Raw genomic sequence first — 17,483 nt, 5'->3', positions numbered from 1 at the left:
AAACAACAATTACTTATTAAAAATATCATTGATATCGGTCCCTGCCATCCCTTGTTAGGAAATATTATCCTTTTCGAAAAATAGACCCTTCATTTTAATTAATTTTTTAAGTGTCTTCATGCTTCGTTTTAAATGTAGATATATTATTGGGTCGACATCACTCGTGGTATAATAAAGAGTGCTGTTTGATTCTTAGCCATCGTTATGGACTAGAGTTGCATATAGGGGAACGGGATTACATTTCAGCGTACATATAATAGAGGAATATTATAAGGACAAATTTGTTGTACTTCATGTTTCAAGCGATTCAGCCAAATATACTTAGGTATACACGTTAAAAATGCAAAGCAATTGAGGTCAAAATAGGATGTCACTACAAAATTTCAATTGAGCACTTACATGAAGTGGCTGGTTAACTAAAGTTTGGCTGCTCATAACTTGCATAAATGATATCATAGTTGCAACTTTGTGAAAGTGACATCTACAGAAAAATACAACACATTGAATTTGGAAAGTGTTTATGAATCATTGATGTTGGATCTCTCACTTTCTTAGTTTCTTTAAGGGAAGATAAACTCTCCTTGATATGGGAATCAGAAAATTGTATTAGAGGATAAATTTGGAGTGGTTAAATAAATTCTTCAAAGTATTTTAATATTTTTATAATCAATATTGGTTCAACATGTTTAGAGGTCTAAAACAAATTTTATAGTGAATCTATAAAAATTGAAAAAAATATATATCCTCCCATCATTTACCCTCCAAACTCCGGAAGAGAACCAAAAAAATAATTATTTCTTGATTTTTTTCATAAAAAAAAGTCAAAATGGGAATCGCTACAATGTCAATGTACTTGCAGTGAGTACAATCTATCAGACTAGGGTTAATCTGTTTTTGTCATGTCTTGAGAATGCTCTCAAGGAGGTATTTATAGTGGTAATTGGGCATGTTTCTCCACTAGCTTAGGCATTAAGTTACTTGGGCTGAGATAAGCATCGAGGCTTCTAGAAGGTTTCAAAGGCGGCGCCCATGTAGAGGGCGTCTAAGGCCACTTTAGTCCCTATAGAGGGCGTTGTATCCTATATTCGGATATCTCCGGTCCTGTCAGTTTTAGTAAAATATCGCATATTTTTCTATCTTATTTAATATATATTTACAGATTCTTATTTTACTAAAAATGACAACAACAAAAATAGCTTTAGACCCTCTTTCTCGGGTCCATTATCATATATTTTCTTATCTGGATGGTATTTATTCGGTGAAAGCTGGGTATAAGTGGCTCTTGAAGTGGAATGCTAGAGAGAACGAGGTCAGATCGTGGAAGTGGATTTGGCGTTTAGCTGCTCCTAAAAAGATTAAATTTCTTTATTGGACGGTTTGTTGTTCCTACGAGGTTGTTGCTACACAACAGAGGTATTCTAGACACTAATAATTGTTTGAGTTGCTTAAATAGTGGTGAAAGTATCATGCACTGTTTTCGGGATTGTCCGTTTGTTAAACATCTTTGGCTTTCTCTTGGATTTGACAATATTAACTTCCATTTGGGGAATTCTATGGTCACCTAGCTCAGGCAAGGCGCGTTTAGCACAAATAATCATTTATTCTCTGCTGCTCTTTGGTGAATTTGGTGCGCTCGAAACTCTTTTTCTCTAGAGAATGATATAATTTCTATTGTCTCCTTAAAGGTAAAAATCTACAATTTGGCAGCCCTTCTTCATTCTGTTTTCTCTCCGGCTTTATCCACGGATATAGGAGGTCGTTATGTGACTTGGCATCCTAATGAGAGTATGGCCGTTGTCCTGAATGTTGATGACAGTAGTTTTGGAAATCCTGGAATATCTGGTTTTGGTGGCGTTCTTCGTAGGAATGATGGCAGTTGGCTATATGGGTTTGCTGGAAATGTTGGTATTTCGATAATCTTACATGTAGAGTTGTTAGCTTTGTATCATGGCTTGAAAGCAGCTTGGGAAAGAGGATATAGGGATGTGATTTGCTACTCTGACTCAACTTTGGTTGTTCAGTTAGTTTCAACCATGGTGAATCATTGGCATCATTATGCGGCAATAATCAGTAATGTGCATGATTTATTACAAAGGAGTTGGCGCGTCCAGTTAAAGCATTCTTTGAGGGAGGCGAATTCGTCTGCTGATTTCATGGCTAAACTAGGAGCTACAAGTACTTAGATTTTGCGTGAGTTTCTGGAGCCACCGGAGGGCTTGCTTCCTCAACTACATGCTGATGCCCGTCAAGAGATGTATCACAGAGATTAATTTTTAGCTATTTTTTTTTCTTTTCTTTTCTTTTTGCTAGCCTCCTTTCCCAAAAAAATAATCACCGAAGTTGTAATTCCACTCATCATGCAATTAACCACTGACAAAAAAAAATAACACAACTTTTTAGAGGATCCTCTTCCTATAGTCAATGATGTGGTGAACTCTGGAGTAGGTAAAGTTGTTAATCAACTTAATCCACTCAAATCTTCATTTTGAATAGTGTTTTAACTGGAAGAAAAAATCAAAAATAAAATACGAGAGAAAAAGAGAAGATTTTTCAAAATGACACTATTCCATTAGTGGATATCTACATATAAACCCTCTTGACTTATGACGTAACATAGAGACCGGAAAATGACACTTTTTGTCACTCATTCTCTTCAATTAGCTGCATATTATCAAACTTGTTTTTTATTTAACCAAAGAAAAAAAAGAAAAGAGCTTGAGAAATAGAAAAGAGAATGAGAATGAGTGATCATATATATAGCAAGTTATTTTTCTATTCCTTGGCACAAACACTTTTCACCACATAGACAACGCTTACCAACATCTTTATTCTTGGAAAAGGGTAGGTAAGATCCCTTTATCACATCTTCGTAGTGCTCATCCAACTAGACTCACCATCAGAATCTTTCCAACTATAATTAGTTGTTGGATGGGTGATATTAAATTAGAAACTATATAGTATTATATCCATTACAACAATGTGCACGATGGGGAAAATGGTTTGAAATATATGTGAAATTCTGTCATGTATGTATTATTAGGAGTGAAGATTTCCTGCAATGTGAACAAAAAAATTAGGAGTGAAGATTTCTTGCAATGTGAACAAAAAATGGAAGAAAATAAAAGTGTGAAATCCGCCGTGCAAAATCAAGAGAGGTTGAAAGTGTAACGTGAGAATAGATATCAACAAGGCTTTGGCTTCTTTTTTCTTTTCTTTTCATATTACTATAGACATGGGTACAAAGTTTTCATTATCGCTTAACAACAGCTAATCTCCATTGATAGAAATTTGTGGAGCTAACAAGGTGACTTTCCCACTTCAACCGTGTTTTTCGTGCGCATGAGACGGAAATTGAACATCTGACCACATGTTTAAGGTGCCTAAGTCCCTTATTACTTTGACCAATTCATTGTTGGCAAGACTTCAGCTTAATTTATTCGAGTTTAATTTCATTTGCAAACTATTTTCCTGACTCTCCAAAAAAAATTACATTATTTTTAGAACCGTCTTAAACAATTTGAAGACTCTAGTATAATCTTAAAACATAAACTTTAGTGCAAATTTGTTAGGCACTTAATTTTGAAACCATGTGTTAAGGGTCTTGTTACACTTACTAATAGTCGATTCAAGCTATGATTATTTTTATACTAGTGTATTTTTTTAAACATGTTCTACTAATTTTAGAGTTTAGTCTAATTAAGACCAGCAATGTAGTTGTTGTTCACAATTGAGTACGACATTTCTACAAAATTAGTTAGCTTTTAGATTTCTACTATTTTTCTATTTATTACTAATTTTTATAAAATAAAAATGGTTCTATTTTAGTAAAATAAGATGTAATATATATGCATCAACAACAACAAAAGGTGCCTCACAACAAAACATACAAATGAAATTGGATTAAGTTGGTTTGTACTAATTTCCACCTACCCTTGCATGATCGCACGACAAAAAAAAAAGGCACGTTAACCTTAAACCTACCAAGCCGCCATTTTTTGTAGTAGGAGAAGGGTATTGTGGGTAGTATCAAAAAAAAATTATACTAATTAAATACTAGTAATTATATTATTAAATGTAAATTATAGCCTAAAAAACATCGTGCAAACAGTTTCGAACCATGGGGCCCACCACCAATCCTCCACCAACTCCCATGACCAACCGCCATGGTCCCACCGACTTCCCAAAAACTTGCACTCACGTACGTAACATTTCTTCAGCTTCAATTCATTTCAATCACCGTTTCGCAATTTATTTTCTCACGATTTAGATTTTTGTCGTCTAAACAGAGATAGCGTCGTTTATATGGCGCGTGTCCGCGTGATGCTACGTTGGGAAAACAATCGGTTGGTGTTTTGCGAACGTGTCGTAATATGATTGTTGTTTTTTTTTGGGCCACCGATCCGTGCCTTTGTTTTGGAGGAAACGAAGTGTCGTTGAGTTTTGTTAACACTTGGCATTATGGTAGCGGAGGAAGTGAGGAAGATACTTTTTGTTTTTGTTTTTCTTCACAAAAAGGAAGAAACTTGATGTAAGGGCTCTGCTATTTGCTAACAGTACGCTAATAAGATTTGTTTGTTGATTTATAGTTGATGGTTGATCATCAATAAACTACGCTAATTAGTAAATGATTCAACTAATTGATAAATCAGATATCTTATGTACGTACACCATTTATAATCAATAGAACGCTTGAGTATACATGACATACCTCCTTAACATTCTCAACAAATTTTACATATGACATTCATTGACAATTGTTTAATCATATGCAATACTTTGATAAAATTGTTTAATTGACAATTGTTGCATTAACTTGTTCATTTGTTTTAAGGGATAATTGTTCCATCGGCAATAGAATGTGATCGTACCTAATAGAAATGATGACGTCTGACACAGTTGCTTTTGATTGTTTGTGAGCTCTAGAACGGTGGGGGTGTACCTGCAGACACTCTGACGCACAAGTCAATTCAGAGAATGGGAGTGAGGGTTTAGGTTAGAAAGAGTATTGTATCTTTTAGGACTGTGTAAAGTCCCCTTATATAGAGCTAACGTGGAGGAGCCGTTGTTAGTGGCACGTCGTGGGCTCGACGGTTACGAATTTGCAAGAATCGTAACCAGCGATCAAGATTTTAGGCACGTGGGGGAGACGTTACGACTCAATTTGAATTGATCTCCTGTAATGCTACGAACAACTCCCTCGTGGAGAGGGGTGTGTTAAGGAGAAGTTAACCCAGGTATGATATTGGGCTAGCTTGGTTTGGGTTTAAAGAAATAGGCCTTTTTACGTGTTTGCTCAGGTCTAGAACAAAATTCTAACGAGTGTCTCATTGCACCATTTAAGGATTTTTTGATAATAACTTTTCATAAATGATAATTGAACACATTTTTTTAAACACATACAACACACCATGGGTATTTATGTCATTTCAACTTTAATTGGAAGTGCAATTTTGTCATTTTCTCTCTTCTTCCTCCTCCTTTCGCTGTAGTTTCCCCTTTCTCTCTCTAACTGTTCTTCTTCTCTGGAACATCGCCTTCCATTCACTTTTCCTTCCTCAACAAAAGTTACAAAAATAGACCATAACAGACCACCACGAAAATAGAATCGGAGTAGAAACTTGTCTTCCAAAGCAAAGTAATGAACGGATCTGAGACAACGGGAACGACCAGATCTAAGACAACCGGAGATCCAGCCACCGGACGCATCATAATTGATGATGGATGGTGGCGGTTCTGATGGTGTTGTTACATTCGGAACATGGCGGTTACAACAAGGAGAGAGCACAAGGAGGTTGCGCAGAGAACTGACCCATCTTCGATGGCGGTGGCCGGCGTATGTCAGATGAACTGAGGCGATGGTGTAAGAAAGAGAAGTCTTGTGTTGAAGGAGAAAGAAGAAAAGGAAATAAAAAAATAAAAAAAAATAGATGTATTAAGCAACAGGGAAACGGTATACGGTTGAGATGGATCATAGAAGAATGTTAGAGGGTAGTGGTGTCGGAGCCGAAGAGAGGAAGCGGCGGTTGGTTGGTTGCTGGGTGGGTGGGAGATGACAGAGAAAGGAAGCAACATGGATGGGAGGGAGAAAAGAGAGAAAAAGAAAAAAGAAAAAAAGAAAAAAATAGATTATACGTATTTTATATGTGGTGTCTGTATTGTGTGAGATTGTGTGTTCAGTTATCATAACTGTAACGTTTTATAAAAACTTGTGTATTCAGTAAAAAAAAATTGTGGTGTCTGGGGTTCGAACCCCAAACCTTGCATATATTATGCATTGTCATGATCAACTAAGCTAAGCTCACAGGAACGTGTATTTAGTATATTTAAATTTGTAATATTTAACTTTTAAAATGAAAGATTTCTAAATTTAAGATCCTTAAATAATATTCGAGAGGCACTCGTTAAAAAAACCATTGTTTTAATTCATTCCATTCAAATACTCATTCAACCAAAATCATTTGGAAGGTGTATTCGATTATTATAGAGGGAAAAAATTAGTCACACTTCATCCTCACTAATTTGTGGCACCTGATGAAAAAATAGATCACAAATTATATTTTTAATATAATAAAAAGTGGTTGGCACATTGCTAATATACAAATATTTGTTACCAACAGATATTAAAAAAAATACAAGACAACTGTTTTTCACTAATACATAGATAAAATACGCAACAAATTATTTGTAATATTTGTCAAAAAAAAAAAAAATTGTAATGTATTCGGTGAATTTTGCGAGCTTCTTCGCCCCCCGCCCCCTCCAAAAAAAAAAAAAGATTGAAGGAAAGAAATTATATTTGTGGGAGCTTCGAAGAAAAAAAGAGAATAAACTGGAAGTGTCAACAAGACATATTTAATGAGCACAAGTCGATCACTTATTGAGATATTTTTACTCTTCAAACACGATAACTTTTTACGAACATGATGAAGCAATGGTTGCCAAAAAGATAATCGAAGGCGATTCCCTCCAATAGGAAGATCCAAATAAACGAAATGATTACATTTCATCACAACAACCGCTTCCACCAACCAGGAATCTCATACACTTACTTTGGCAGGCAAGCTTTTATGAAAATTCACTTTTAAGCCTTGTATAAGTTCAAAGAGAATCAAAATAGCTTTCAACCCTCAGATATTCCCCCAATGTTTGTCTCCCATGATGAATGTATCATCGACAAATTGAAGACGAGAGATTCTTAAAGGATAAGCTCTCGTGATTAAAAAAATACAATGACTAAATAATTATTTTCTAATTCCTTAAAGCTCTTTACCTCTTCTCCTAAATGTCATCACTTTTCTTCTTCTTTGTCTACCGAAGAAGGGTGATTTAAGGTCAATTTTGACTCAAAACTACCCATCTGAATTGTTTTTGTTCTTTTTTAGTTAAAAAAGTGACTTTTACATATTTTCAATTTTATTTCGTTTGTAATTGTGATTTCGTCGTCTTTGCACGACTTTGTTTGTTTTGATATCCCGTATTTGTGCGGTGTGTTTTTGATTTTTCATCTTAGTCCAATGTTTATTTGATTCAGTTGAAAGTTTAGCTTTGACAAAGTGCAGATTCAATCTATGACTTTAGCGTCATCAACGTTGCTGATCTGGAGACATGAGTATTCCGGAGACTTAAATATAGTCATATTTGTCGGCATATTTACTATACCGTTTTATCCCACTAACAAAGATACTTTGAGTTTGTTCGTAGATTTATCATTTATGTTTTTACCATATTTGAATTTGTATTGTATTGATGTATTGTATCAATTTGAATCAATGATTATCGTTTTTTCTATCAAAAAAGCAATACAATGACTTCCAATAAATATTTATTACGAGAAATTTATTTTTTAATAATACAATAATAAGAAAATCTACCAAAAAAACAATAATCAAAATATATTGAAAATTTATTTATTCAAATTTTAACTTTTAGAGTGAAACAACTTTTTATCTTTACTTTTTTAACTTTTCACAAAAGAAGTTTATTTTTAATTAATAATATTTAAAATACTTTAATTTTTTTTAAAGAACTTTTTTTTTAACTTTTTTTTAAAATATTATACACCCTCCGGTCACTAATATAAGCAAGAGTTAACATTTTAGATTCATTCATTAAATGATGTATGTGGTCTATAATAAAGACTATATACATCATTAATTGAATGAATGCAAAATGTAAATTTTTGTTTATATTGGTGATCGGAGGGTGTATAATATTTTAAAATACTTTATAATATTTGTTTTTTTTTGTAGGAATTCTTGTTATAATATTTGATGTTGACAATAAAATGAAAAAAGAAAATAATGGGAATGTAAAGGCAAAATATCCAGAGTTGGAAAAGAAAAAAGAAACGTTATTTTTTTATTGAGTAAGGAAAAAAACCAAAGAAAAAAGGAAACAGTATTACCTGGATTACGCGGCGTTCATTCTGTTAAATAAGGTTGTAATTTTCCTTTATTTTAGGCAATAAATCCCAGGCACGATCTATTTTCGCCTGAGAGCTACCATCACGTGCCATAAAAGCGCGTAGATTTTAAAACCTTCAAAATATCTCAATTGTTTGTTTGATAAAACAAAATATGTCAATTTTAATATTTTATTCATCTAGATTTTGTTTTTTAAAAATCATCGTTAACATTAAACTGAGAAATGAGTTTCTTATTTTGTATACCAAAAAAGAAAAAGAATTTTTTTTTTTGAGAAATGAGTCAAGTCGAACTCATTTCATCTCAATTTGATAGGAAGTAGTTTAGCTCAAAAATCAAAATTAAGTTTAAGCTAATTTTTTATTTTTGACAGGAGAAAAATTATATTAAATCAAACTAAAAAGATACAAAGATTGAGGGGACGTTAGACCCGACTCAAGAACAACCGAAACGAGAATATAGAGTGTATGTCAAACCTAGTAGATTAACCATACTTCATCCTTCAAAATAATAACTCATCATGAACGCAGCCCAGTGAACCTGAATACGACCGTGAAACCAAACTACAAAAAATATGAAGAACGAACATTTGCAAAGAAAGTGTAGAGTATAAAATTGGTGAATGGATTGACCGCTAACACGGTATCCAAATCTACGTACCAACAACCCTGACAAAAGTATCAAGTATAAAAGCTCTTTCGAGCATAACAATATCAGAGTAAAGGCATATCTGACGCCTTGATACATGCGAATCTCAACGGATCTAGAGCATCATATAATCAAAGATCATAGCACCAAAGCAACCAATTTCATTTGACGCGTAAAAACTTAGATCTAGGGATGAGTTCAATACGTTAATAACCAACTGACCTTTTCAGGTTAACATAACCATACCATTTCGAGTTTGCGAAACCTATCCACCATAGAAGAACAAATATGAAGCCACACCCAGTCTTTGAACAACCATAAACAACACAAAATAACATAGTCGGAGACCCACAAAAACAAACTTCCCCCCTGCGGTGAAGATCTGGCAACATACGAACAAAACAACTCGACGACCCAACACAAACAGAACACAACAGCTGGACCGACGACGGTGAACAACCCAAAAAGAGGTGCTGGGAACTTACAAGGCGCCCACCACCCAAAAAAACAACCACCCACCTCCAAGGAACATCATCACAACACCACGAGATCAAAGACACGCTCCTATGCTGCCGGACAACAACAAGACGACGATGCACCAAACAAGATACATCACTAAGTTTAAGTTTGATACACACTTTTATTTAGTTTGAGTTTTACTCATTTGTTTGAATTACAAATTTCAAAAGTCGTTTTTGTAAAAAAAAAATAAAAATCCTTGACCTTATAATTTTTTAAGACAAACGTTGAAATAAAGTTATCATTGATACAAAACGAGCACAACTATACATCGTTCATGTTCAATATGAGTGTTATGTGTTCAAATCTAAACCGATTCAAATTGAAACCGCATACTGATATAAAAAAGTGAAAATCTCACAAAATCGAATATTATTGGATGTTTTTTATGCCATTATACGAAAAATGCTCGAAAACGTAAATAAACATGACATATTATATTAGGCTATTATATATATTATTTTAACACTACATATTAGTTTAATTTAATATATTTTGTCACTATTTAATATGTTTGAAAAATAATCAATCATTGTTATTTCATACCGTTAATTTTTATCAAATCATATGTTATGTTTTGTATGAGATCTATATTTTACCGTATTTTTATAATATTATTAATAAAAGACATTACAATTATTTTTAAGAAAAAATATTACAAATTATAATTTGAATATCCAAAAACCAATCCAAATTAAACAATATTAAATTGGATTGTTTTTTCAAATTAACCGTTCAAAGCCAAATCGAACTGCATATAATTTTATCAACTCGATTTTCGTTCGAGTTCGCTTGATTTATTACCAGGCCAAATTACCTTTTAAAAAAACGAAAACTAATATATCCGTCTAAAATGTTTGTAAAAATGTAAATTACTTGTTTTTCAAACTATGGTATGCCTTTAGCAACTATTGTTCTTTATTTAACAACAACAGGTTGATTGCAAGAACAAAGATCGAACCTCTAATAACCATATATGAATTCTTTGCTATAATAAAAATTCCAAAGTTACAACCCCATGGATTGAGAGGTTAGACATCTCTAGTTTAAGTCAAGGGTTAAAAAGTTGGATGTCCTGAATTCAAACCCGGATAAAAATCAAACATTAATAAAACAACTAACTGCTAACATCTGGCAGGTAGTGTAGGTTTTAGACATTAAAATGTGTTGCTGTCTGTGTTCGATTGCCCTATGTGCCAACAATTTATGTGTTTGATTAGTTTTTGCTCCAACTTCAAGTGGACCATGACTAGTAGAATGTGTGTATGATCCCCCTTGATTAGCTTGTCTTTGAGTTGAATACCAAGTTTTGTAAAAAAATAAATAAGCAATTACTTGTTGTTTTAATTCTCGACAGTAGATCTATGATTTAAAACTTTAATTACTTGTTGTTTTAATTCTCGACAGTAGATCTATGATTTAAAACTTTATTTAAGCAGTACAGATCTCGATAGATTCACACAATTTGAGATGCTCTAACAGTCCACATACAATGACATCAAAGTTTCTAATCATTGAGTGCTCAAATTTTTTAACCAAATAGGATGTAGATGGATCTATCGCACCTCAAATGGATTAAAAAAAAAGGAAAAATATAGAAAACTAAGGGGATACAAAACTTTGACCCCATGCAAACAGAAAACAAACAATGAGCCACAAATCTCAAACGAAACAATCAACCACACACCAATTGCACAATCTAAAGAACCCACTTTTGTGCGCATAACCAAATTGCGAACAAAAAGAGGAGTGTAAGTAGACGAGCACTGATATAAGTTATTGATATAGGCGAATGAGTCCGTCTGCCAACACAGTAACAAATTCACGCACAAATAGTTTACTGAGACAAACAACAACTAATCGACACAGAAACACATGAGGTTCACATCGAACCCAACCATCCACGAAAGGACAGAAACTTTGCAAACATCCGCCACGTAGTCACCATAGGTTTTTGCCTTGAAATTACAACTGGACCAATCTAGAACCACCCAAAATCGCGTCACCACACCATACACACACAACCACTTGAAATGGCCACTTACTGGTAAATCTTGTTTATAATGTTTTCCTGAGGCCACTTGAAACAGGCCACTAAAACAACTAATTAATTTGTTCGAGTTTGTTTATAATGCCTCTGTCATTTCGTCTAATCTCAAACAACAACAATCAAACTTTATCTCACTAAGTGAGATTAATTATATGGATCAAATTACACCATAATGTTATTTGGATTGAACTTATTGACCAATAATTAATTCCAATATTATTCTACTAATTTAATTAAAGAAAATAATAACGTGAGTAGAAAATGAGGTGAAGGTGGGATTGTGATTGTGTGAGAGTCAGATCAGATCTGAGAGAAAACGGCTATAAATAACAGGAAAGACACTCTTAACACCTCGCACTCTGTTCTCTGCTTCAAGCTACTCCTTAACAAGAAGCGAAGAAGATTCACAGAGAACACTAGTCTCCTCTACACTAACACCGAAAGGTTCGTATGAGACTCTCTTCTTTCTCCCTCTTTTACGTCCTTCCCTTTTCCGTCTACCCATTTTCCTTCCCCCTTAATCATAATCATAATAATCACAATAATAAATAATTAACACTTAATTACTTCAATTCAACTTAATTTTCCACTCTAGATCCACCGCTAAACCTAACAAGAACACTCTTAGTTCTAGATCTGTATCATAACGTGTAGATCCATTAGATCTGAATCTGAAAATATGTTAGTTCATCAAATCGTTATTCTAAAACCATAATTTTCGTTAATTCACACTTAGATCCTTAATCACTAATCCATACTCCAATCAACTCCAATTCAATTAGTTTTACTCGTAATTTTTGTTTAATCATCAAATCACTGTTCTAAAACCTTCATGTTCGTTAAATTCACACTCTATTTTCAAGATCGAGTACATTTTAGGAACCTAGTTGCTTATTCCTTAATCCTCCAGTGAACTATTTAATTAATTTTCACTTCAATTAGTATTATTTAAGAGTTAACTAGCTTGAAATGTGCATCTTGTAATAATTTTAACATAAGAATATTATCAGTTTTATTAGTGGGATTTGTTCGCGATCCAATAGATTAGTCGGCCCTTAGGTCTGATACCGAGCTTTCAACAAAAAAATAAAAATAATATTAGTATTATGATTTTGTTGTTATTGTTGTTGGAATTTTGATTTGATTTGATTTGATTTATACAGAAAAATGGCTTCTCACATTGTTGGATACCCTCGTATGGGACCCAAGAGAGAGTTGAAATTTGCTTTGGAATCATTCTGGGACAAAAAGAGCAGTGCCGAGGATTTGAAGAAGGTTTCTGCTGATCTAAGAGCATCCATCTGGAAACAGATGTCTGATGTTGGGATCAAGTATATCCCAAGCAACACTTTTACTTACTATGATCATGTACTTGATACTACCGCCACTCTTGGCGCCGTTCCACCCAGGTATGGATGGACTGGTGGTGAGATTGGATTCGATACTTACTTTTCAATGGCTAGAGGTAATGCCACCGTCCCTGCTATGGAGATGACCAAGTGGTTCGACACCAACTAGTAAGTGACTGCGATGCAATGATCTCTTGTATTGTTTGATGAGTTAGTGACTCTGGGTTGTATTGATCTGGTAATTGAACTGTTTGTTTTGTTTGTGTTGATGCAGCCACTTTATTGTCCCAGAATTGGGTCCCGAGGTGAACTTTGTGTACTCTTCTCACAAGGCTGTTGAAGAATACAAGGAAGCCAAGGCGGTATGTGTTTTTTTCGTTTTGTTTTTGCTTATGCAGGAAAAAATGTTAGCTTTGTTAGCCTGGCTTAATGTTTAATGTCATTGGGAAGTATTGTTGGGTTCGAGTTTTTAATTAGAAGTGTGTGACATTTTTAACTAGATTTAGGTTGGAGTTTTTAATTAGGAGGGTGTGACATTTTTAATTAGATTTGGGATCGAGTTTGAACATTATGGTGTAATTTGATCCATGTAGCTAGCTTCACTTAGTGGAATAAGGCTTTGGTTTTTGTTGTTGTTTTTGGGTGAGTTTGAAAGATCTTTGGTTGGTGGGTTGCTAAATAAGAAATGATTGTTAGTTTGTCCTTTTTTGTATGGTTCTTGTTAACTGTTGCCAAGTGAATGCTTGGCAGAGTAGTGTTCTGTTATGTTCACCTGTGTGGTCTATTATAGTAGAAGTTTATTTTTTTAGCATTTTTATGTGTTGTAGATATTGTTGTTGAATATTTTGATTTGTCTTACAGCTTGGAGTAGACACTGTTCCCGTTCTTGTTGGCCCTGTTTCATACTTGTTGCTCTCCAAAGCCGCCAAGGGAGTTGACAAATCCTTTGATCTCCTATCTTTGCTTCCCAAGGTCCTTGCCGTCTACAAGTAAGAAGTTTAAATTGTTTTGGGGGATTATTGTTTTCTCAGCATGTATTAATGTCATTTTATTTTTCTAACTTGCTTTTAACTACTAATGCAGGGAGGTTATTGCTGATCTTAAGGCAGCTGGTGCTCAGTTTATTCAATTTGATGAACCCACACTTGTCCTGGATCTTGAAGCTCACAAGTTACAAGCATTTACTGATGCATATGCAGCACTTACACCTTCTTTTGAAGGTCTCCATGTTCTTGTTGAGACCTACTTCGCTGATATTCCCGCTGAGGCATACAAGACCCTCACATCTTTGAGTGGTGTCGCCGCTTATGGATTTGATTTAGTCCGTGGAACTAAGACTCTTGATTTGATCAAGGCTGGATTTCCCAGTGGAAAATGGATCTTTGCTGGAGTCGTTGATGGAAGGAACATCTGGGCAAATGATCTTGAGGCTTCTCTCAGTACATTAGAGGCTCTTGCCGGCATTGTGGGCAAAGGTATTTATTGAACATTCATTACATTGGAATATCTAAGAGTCTTTGAAGTAAACGTTGTCACTTGATGTATCTGATTTTCAAACTATATGCAGAGAGAATTGTTGTGTCCACTTCCTGCTCACTTCTTCACACTGCTGTGGATCTTGTTAACGAGACCAAGTTGGATGATGAAATTAAGTCATGGTTAGCTTTTGCTGCCCAAAAAGTTGTTGAAGTAAATGCATTGGCTAATGCACTTGCAGGCAACAAGGATGAGGTAATGTCCATTTCTTTCATTTCATCTCACATTTGACAACATATTTAGTTAACATAATTTGATTGTGTTTCTTAGCTGCAGACATTGTGGTATTCTATTTAATAAAAAAAAAAATATAATTGCACTATAATCGCTAGAATCAGAATTAAGTAAATTCAAGTATTGGTTGCCTATAATAGCATTAACAAGTGTCAATAGAAACATCAGACAATTGTTAGCAGTGGTAAACAATATATGAAAGTGTCAATAGTTTTTTTTTTTTTGGTGACTTTTTAACCTTTATGATAAAAGGTTCTATAGAAATGCAAATTCCTGTTTATTTCACCACATAATTCACTTAGTTAATGTTTTTATGGTTTCATTTTCAGGCCATCTTCTCTGCAAGTTCTGCAGCTCAGGCTTCAAGGAAGTCCTCTCCAAGAGTGACTAACGAGGCTGTTCAGAAGGCTGTGAGTGCTTATTTTTTATTCCCTCTGTTCTAATACTCGTTTTGTTTATTTGGATCTGTGGTGATATTAATTATACCCTTTCTATTCAACTTTCAGGCTGCTGCATTGAAGGGTTCAGACCATCGCCGTGCTACTAATGTCAGTGCCAGGTTGGATGCTCAACAAAAGAAGCTTAATCTTCCAATCCTCCCAACCACCACCATTGGATCATTCCCCCAGACCGTGGAACTAAGGAGGGTTCGCCGTGAATTCAAGGCTAAGAAGTAAGATAATGCTGCGATTGTTGATCTCTGCCTTGTTTATTTGACATTGTGTCTACCTTTATTGACTCTTGTTTTATTCAGGATCTCCGAGGAAGAGTACATTAAGGCAATTAAGGAGGAAATCCGCTCAGTTGTTGAGCTTCAAGAAGAGCTTGATATTGATGTCCTAGTACACGGAGAGCCCGAGGTCAGCTTTAATCATCTCTTATGACCTTCTTTTAGTCAATTGAAGCAAAGATAGCTTTATTACACCCGGATTTATTTAATTTTGTTAATATTTTCTCCGCCTCTTCTGTTTTGAAGAGAAACTGCTCTTGCCATATTTTATGCCCTTGATGTTAGATTGCCGATTCCCAATTGTACTTCCAACTAATTGTGGATCCTCTTTTTTTATGCAGAGGAATGATATGGTTGAGTATTTTGGCGAGCAGTTGTCAGGCTTCGCCTTTACTGCTAATGGATGGGTGCAATCCTATGGATCTCGTTGTGTCAAGCCACCAATCATCTATGGTGATGTGAGCCGCCCAAAGGCAATGACTGTCTTCTGGTCAGCTCTTGCTCAGAGCTTTACCAAGCGCCCAATGAAGGGAATGCTTACTGGCCCTGTCACCATTCTCAACTGGTCCTTCGTTAGAGTTGACCAGCCTAGGTATAAACTCGACCCCCCCTTGTAACATCACAGGAAAAGTTCAACATACAGAGCTAAATAAAGAGATGATCAGCATTCATATCATATATTTGGCATTTCTAACTTTGTATGTGAATCTATTTGCAGATCTGAGACCTGCTACCAGATTGCTTTGGCTATTAAGGATGAAGTTGAAGACCTTGAGAAAGGTGGTATTGGTGTCATCCAAATTGATGAGGCTGCTTTGAGAGAGGGACTACCACTGAGGAAGTCCGAGCACGCTCACTACTTGGACTGGGCTGTCCACTCCTTCAGAATCACCAATGTCGGTGTTCAGGACTCCACCCAGGTATGTTTGGCTCACAAGTCACTGTGTTCAAATTTTTTCCTTCTCTATTTGCCTACATGTTATAATAAAATTTCAAATTGACAGATCCACACTCACATGTGCTACTCCAACTTCAACGACATCATTCATTCCATCATTGATATGGATGCTGATGTTATCACAATTGAGAACTCCCGTTCCGACGAAAAGCTTCTATCAGTCTTCCGTGAAGGAGTTGTTTATGGTGCTGGAATTGGCCCTGGTGTGTATGACATCCACTCCCCAAGAATCCCACCAACTGACGAGATCGCCGACAGGATCAACAAGATGCTTGCTGTCCTTGAGAAGAACGTTTTGTGGGTCAACCCTGACTGTGGGCTAAAAACCCGTAAGTACACAGAGGTTAAGCCTGCCCTCCTCAACATGGTTGCTGCAGCCAAACAAATCCGTAACGAGCTTGCCAAGTGAAAAGGTTGAAGGAAAGAGAATCTCAGCAGTGATATTGAATCTGTTTGATTTACACAAAAGGATAATTTTCTATTTTGGATGTTTCAATAACTGTGTGCAATATTTAGGTATTTAGTATGCTCTGTGAGCAAATTAATCCCCCCTCCCAAAATTTCATTTTACCCCACTTTTCTGTTTTTCCAAATGTCTCTGTATCCGTGGCTCTGCCACAATCTTTATTGATATTGCAATTTTCCAGTTTTGTGCAAATAATCATGAGCGTTTCAATTCACTATTTTCAAATGCGGCTTTATACCTTAAAATATTAGGGCATAGTTTCACGCCATGGTTTCCAAGGATATTGTCACATCTTGGTTTGCAAGGATATTGTTGAAAGGTTAAACGTATAAGAGGTGATCTAAATTTTCAATGCCCTGTAATCAATATCTTACAATCTCTCAACTGTGAAATTCCCACATCAATTACTCCCTTGAATAAAGTAGGATCATAGGCATGATTTGGTTGGATTGACGGTGAAGTTAGATTGTGTATTCTGTAATGACAGCGGTGCGAGTATAGTGATGACTCATTCATGTGAGAAACAGATATATTATGCACGGTAGGCCCTTGCTACTTTTTGGCTAGATT

The 17,483-nt window shown here is 35.1% G+C and overlaps 1 protein-coding gene across 2 annotated transcripts; it reads left to right on the top strand.

Annotated features, from left to right (window-relative positions):
* Nucleotides 1-11,994: 11,994 nt before the first annotated feature.
* ATMS1 (Cobalamin-independent synthase family protein) lies at nt 11,995-17,108 on the top strand. Of its 2 annotated transcripts, none has more exons than XM_085730982.1 (12): nt 11,995-12,084; nt 12,804-13,157; nt 13,264-13,351; nt 13,851-13,978; nt 14,073-14,464; nt 14,557-14,720; nt 15,089-15,169; nt 15,266-15,432; nt 15,514-15,619; nt 15,831-16,081; nt 16,208-16,409; nt 16,494-17,108. In XM_085730982.1, the coding sequence occupies exons 2-12, from the start codon at nt 12,808-12,810 to the stop codon at nt 16,854-16,856; spliced, it is 2,292 nt and encodes a 763-aa protein (XP_085587108.1). In that variant the 5' UTR covers nt 11,995-12,084; nt 12,804-12,807; the 3' UTR covers nt 16,857-17,108. The 2 variants fall into 2 exon arrangements, with proteins under 2 accessions (XP_085587108.1, XP_085587109.1); XM_085730983.1 differs by having other exon boundaries at nt 11,995-12,088.
* Nucleotides 17,109-17,483: the final 375 nt, after the last annotated feature.

The sequence above is a fragment of the Medicago sativa genome, chromosome 7 (genome assembly GCF_051527215.1).
Source record: "Medicago sativa cultivar Bolivia chromosome 7, Bolivia_mono, whole genome shotgun sequence".
In the NCBI taxonomy this organism is placed as follows: domain Eukaryota; kingdom Viridiplantae; phylum Streptophyta; class Magnoliopsida; order Fabales; family Fabaceae; genus Medicago; species Medicago sativa.
The sequence above is the reverse complement of the archived record's forward strand: the minus strand, read 5'-3'. Positions and strand labels throughout refer to the sequence as shown.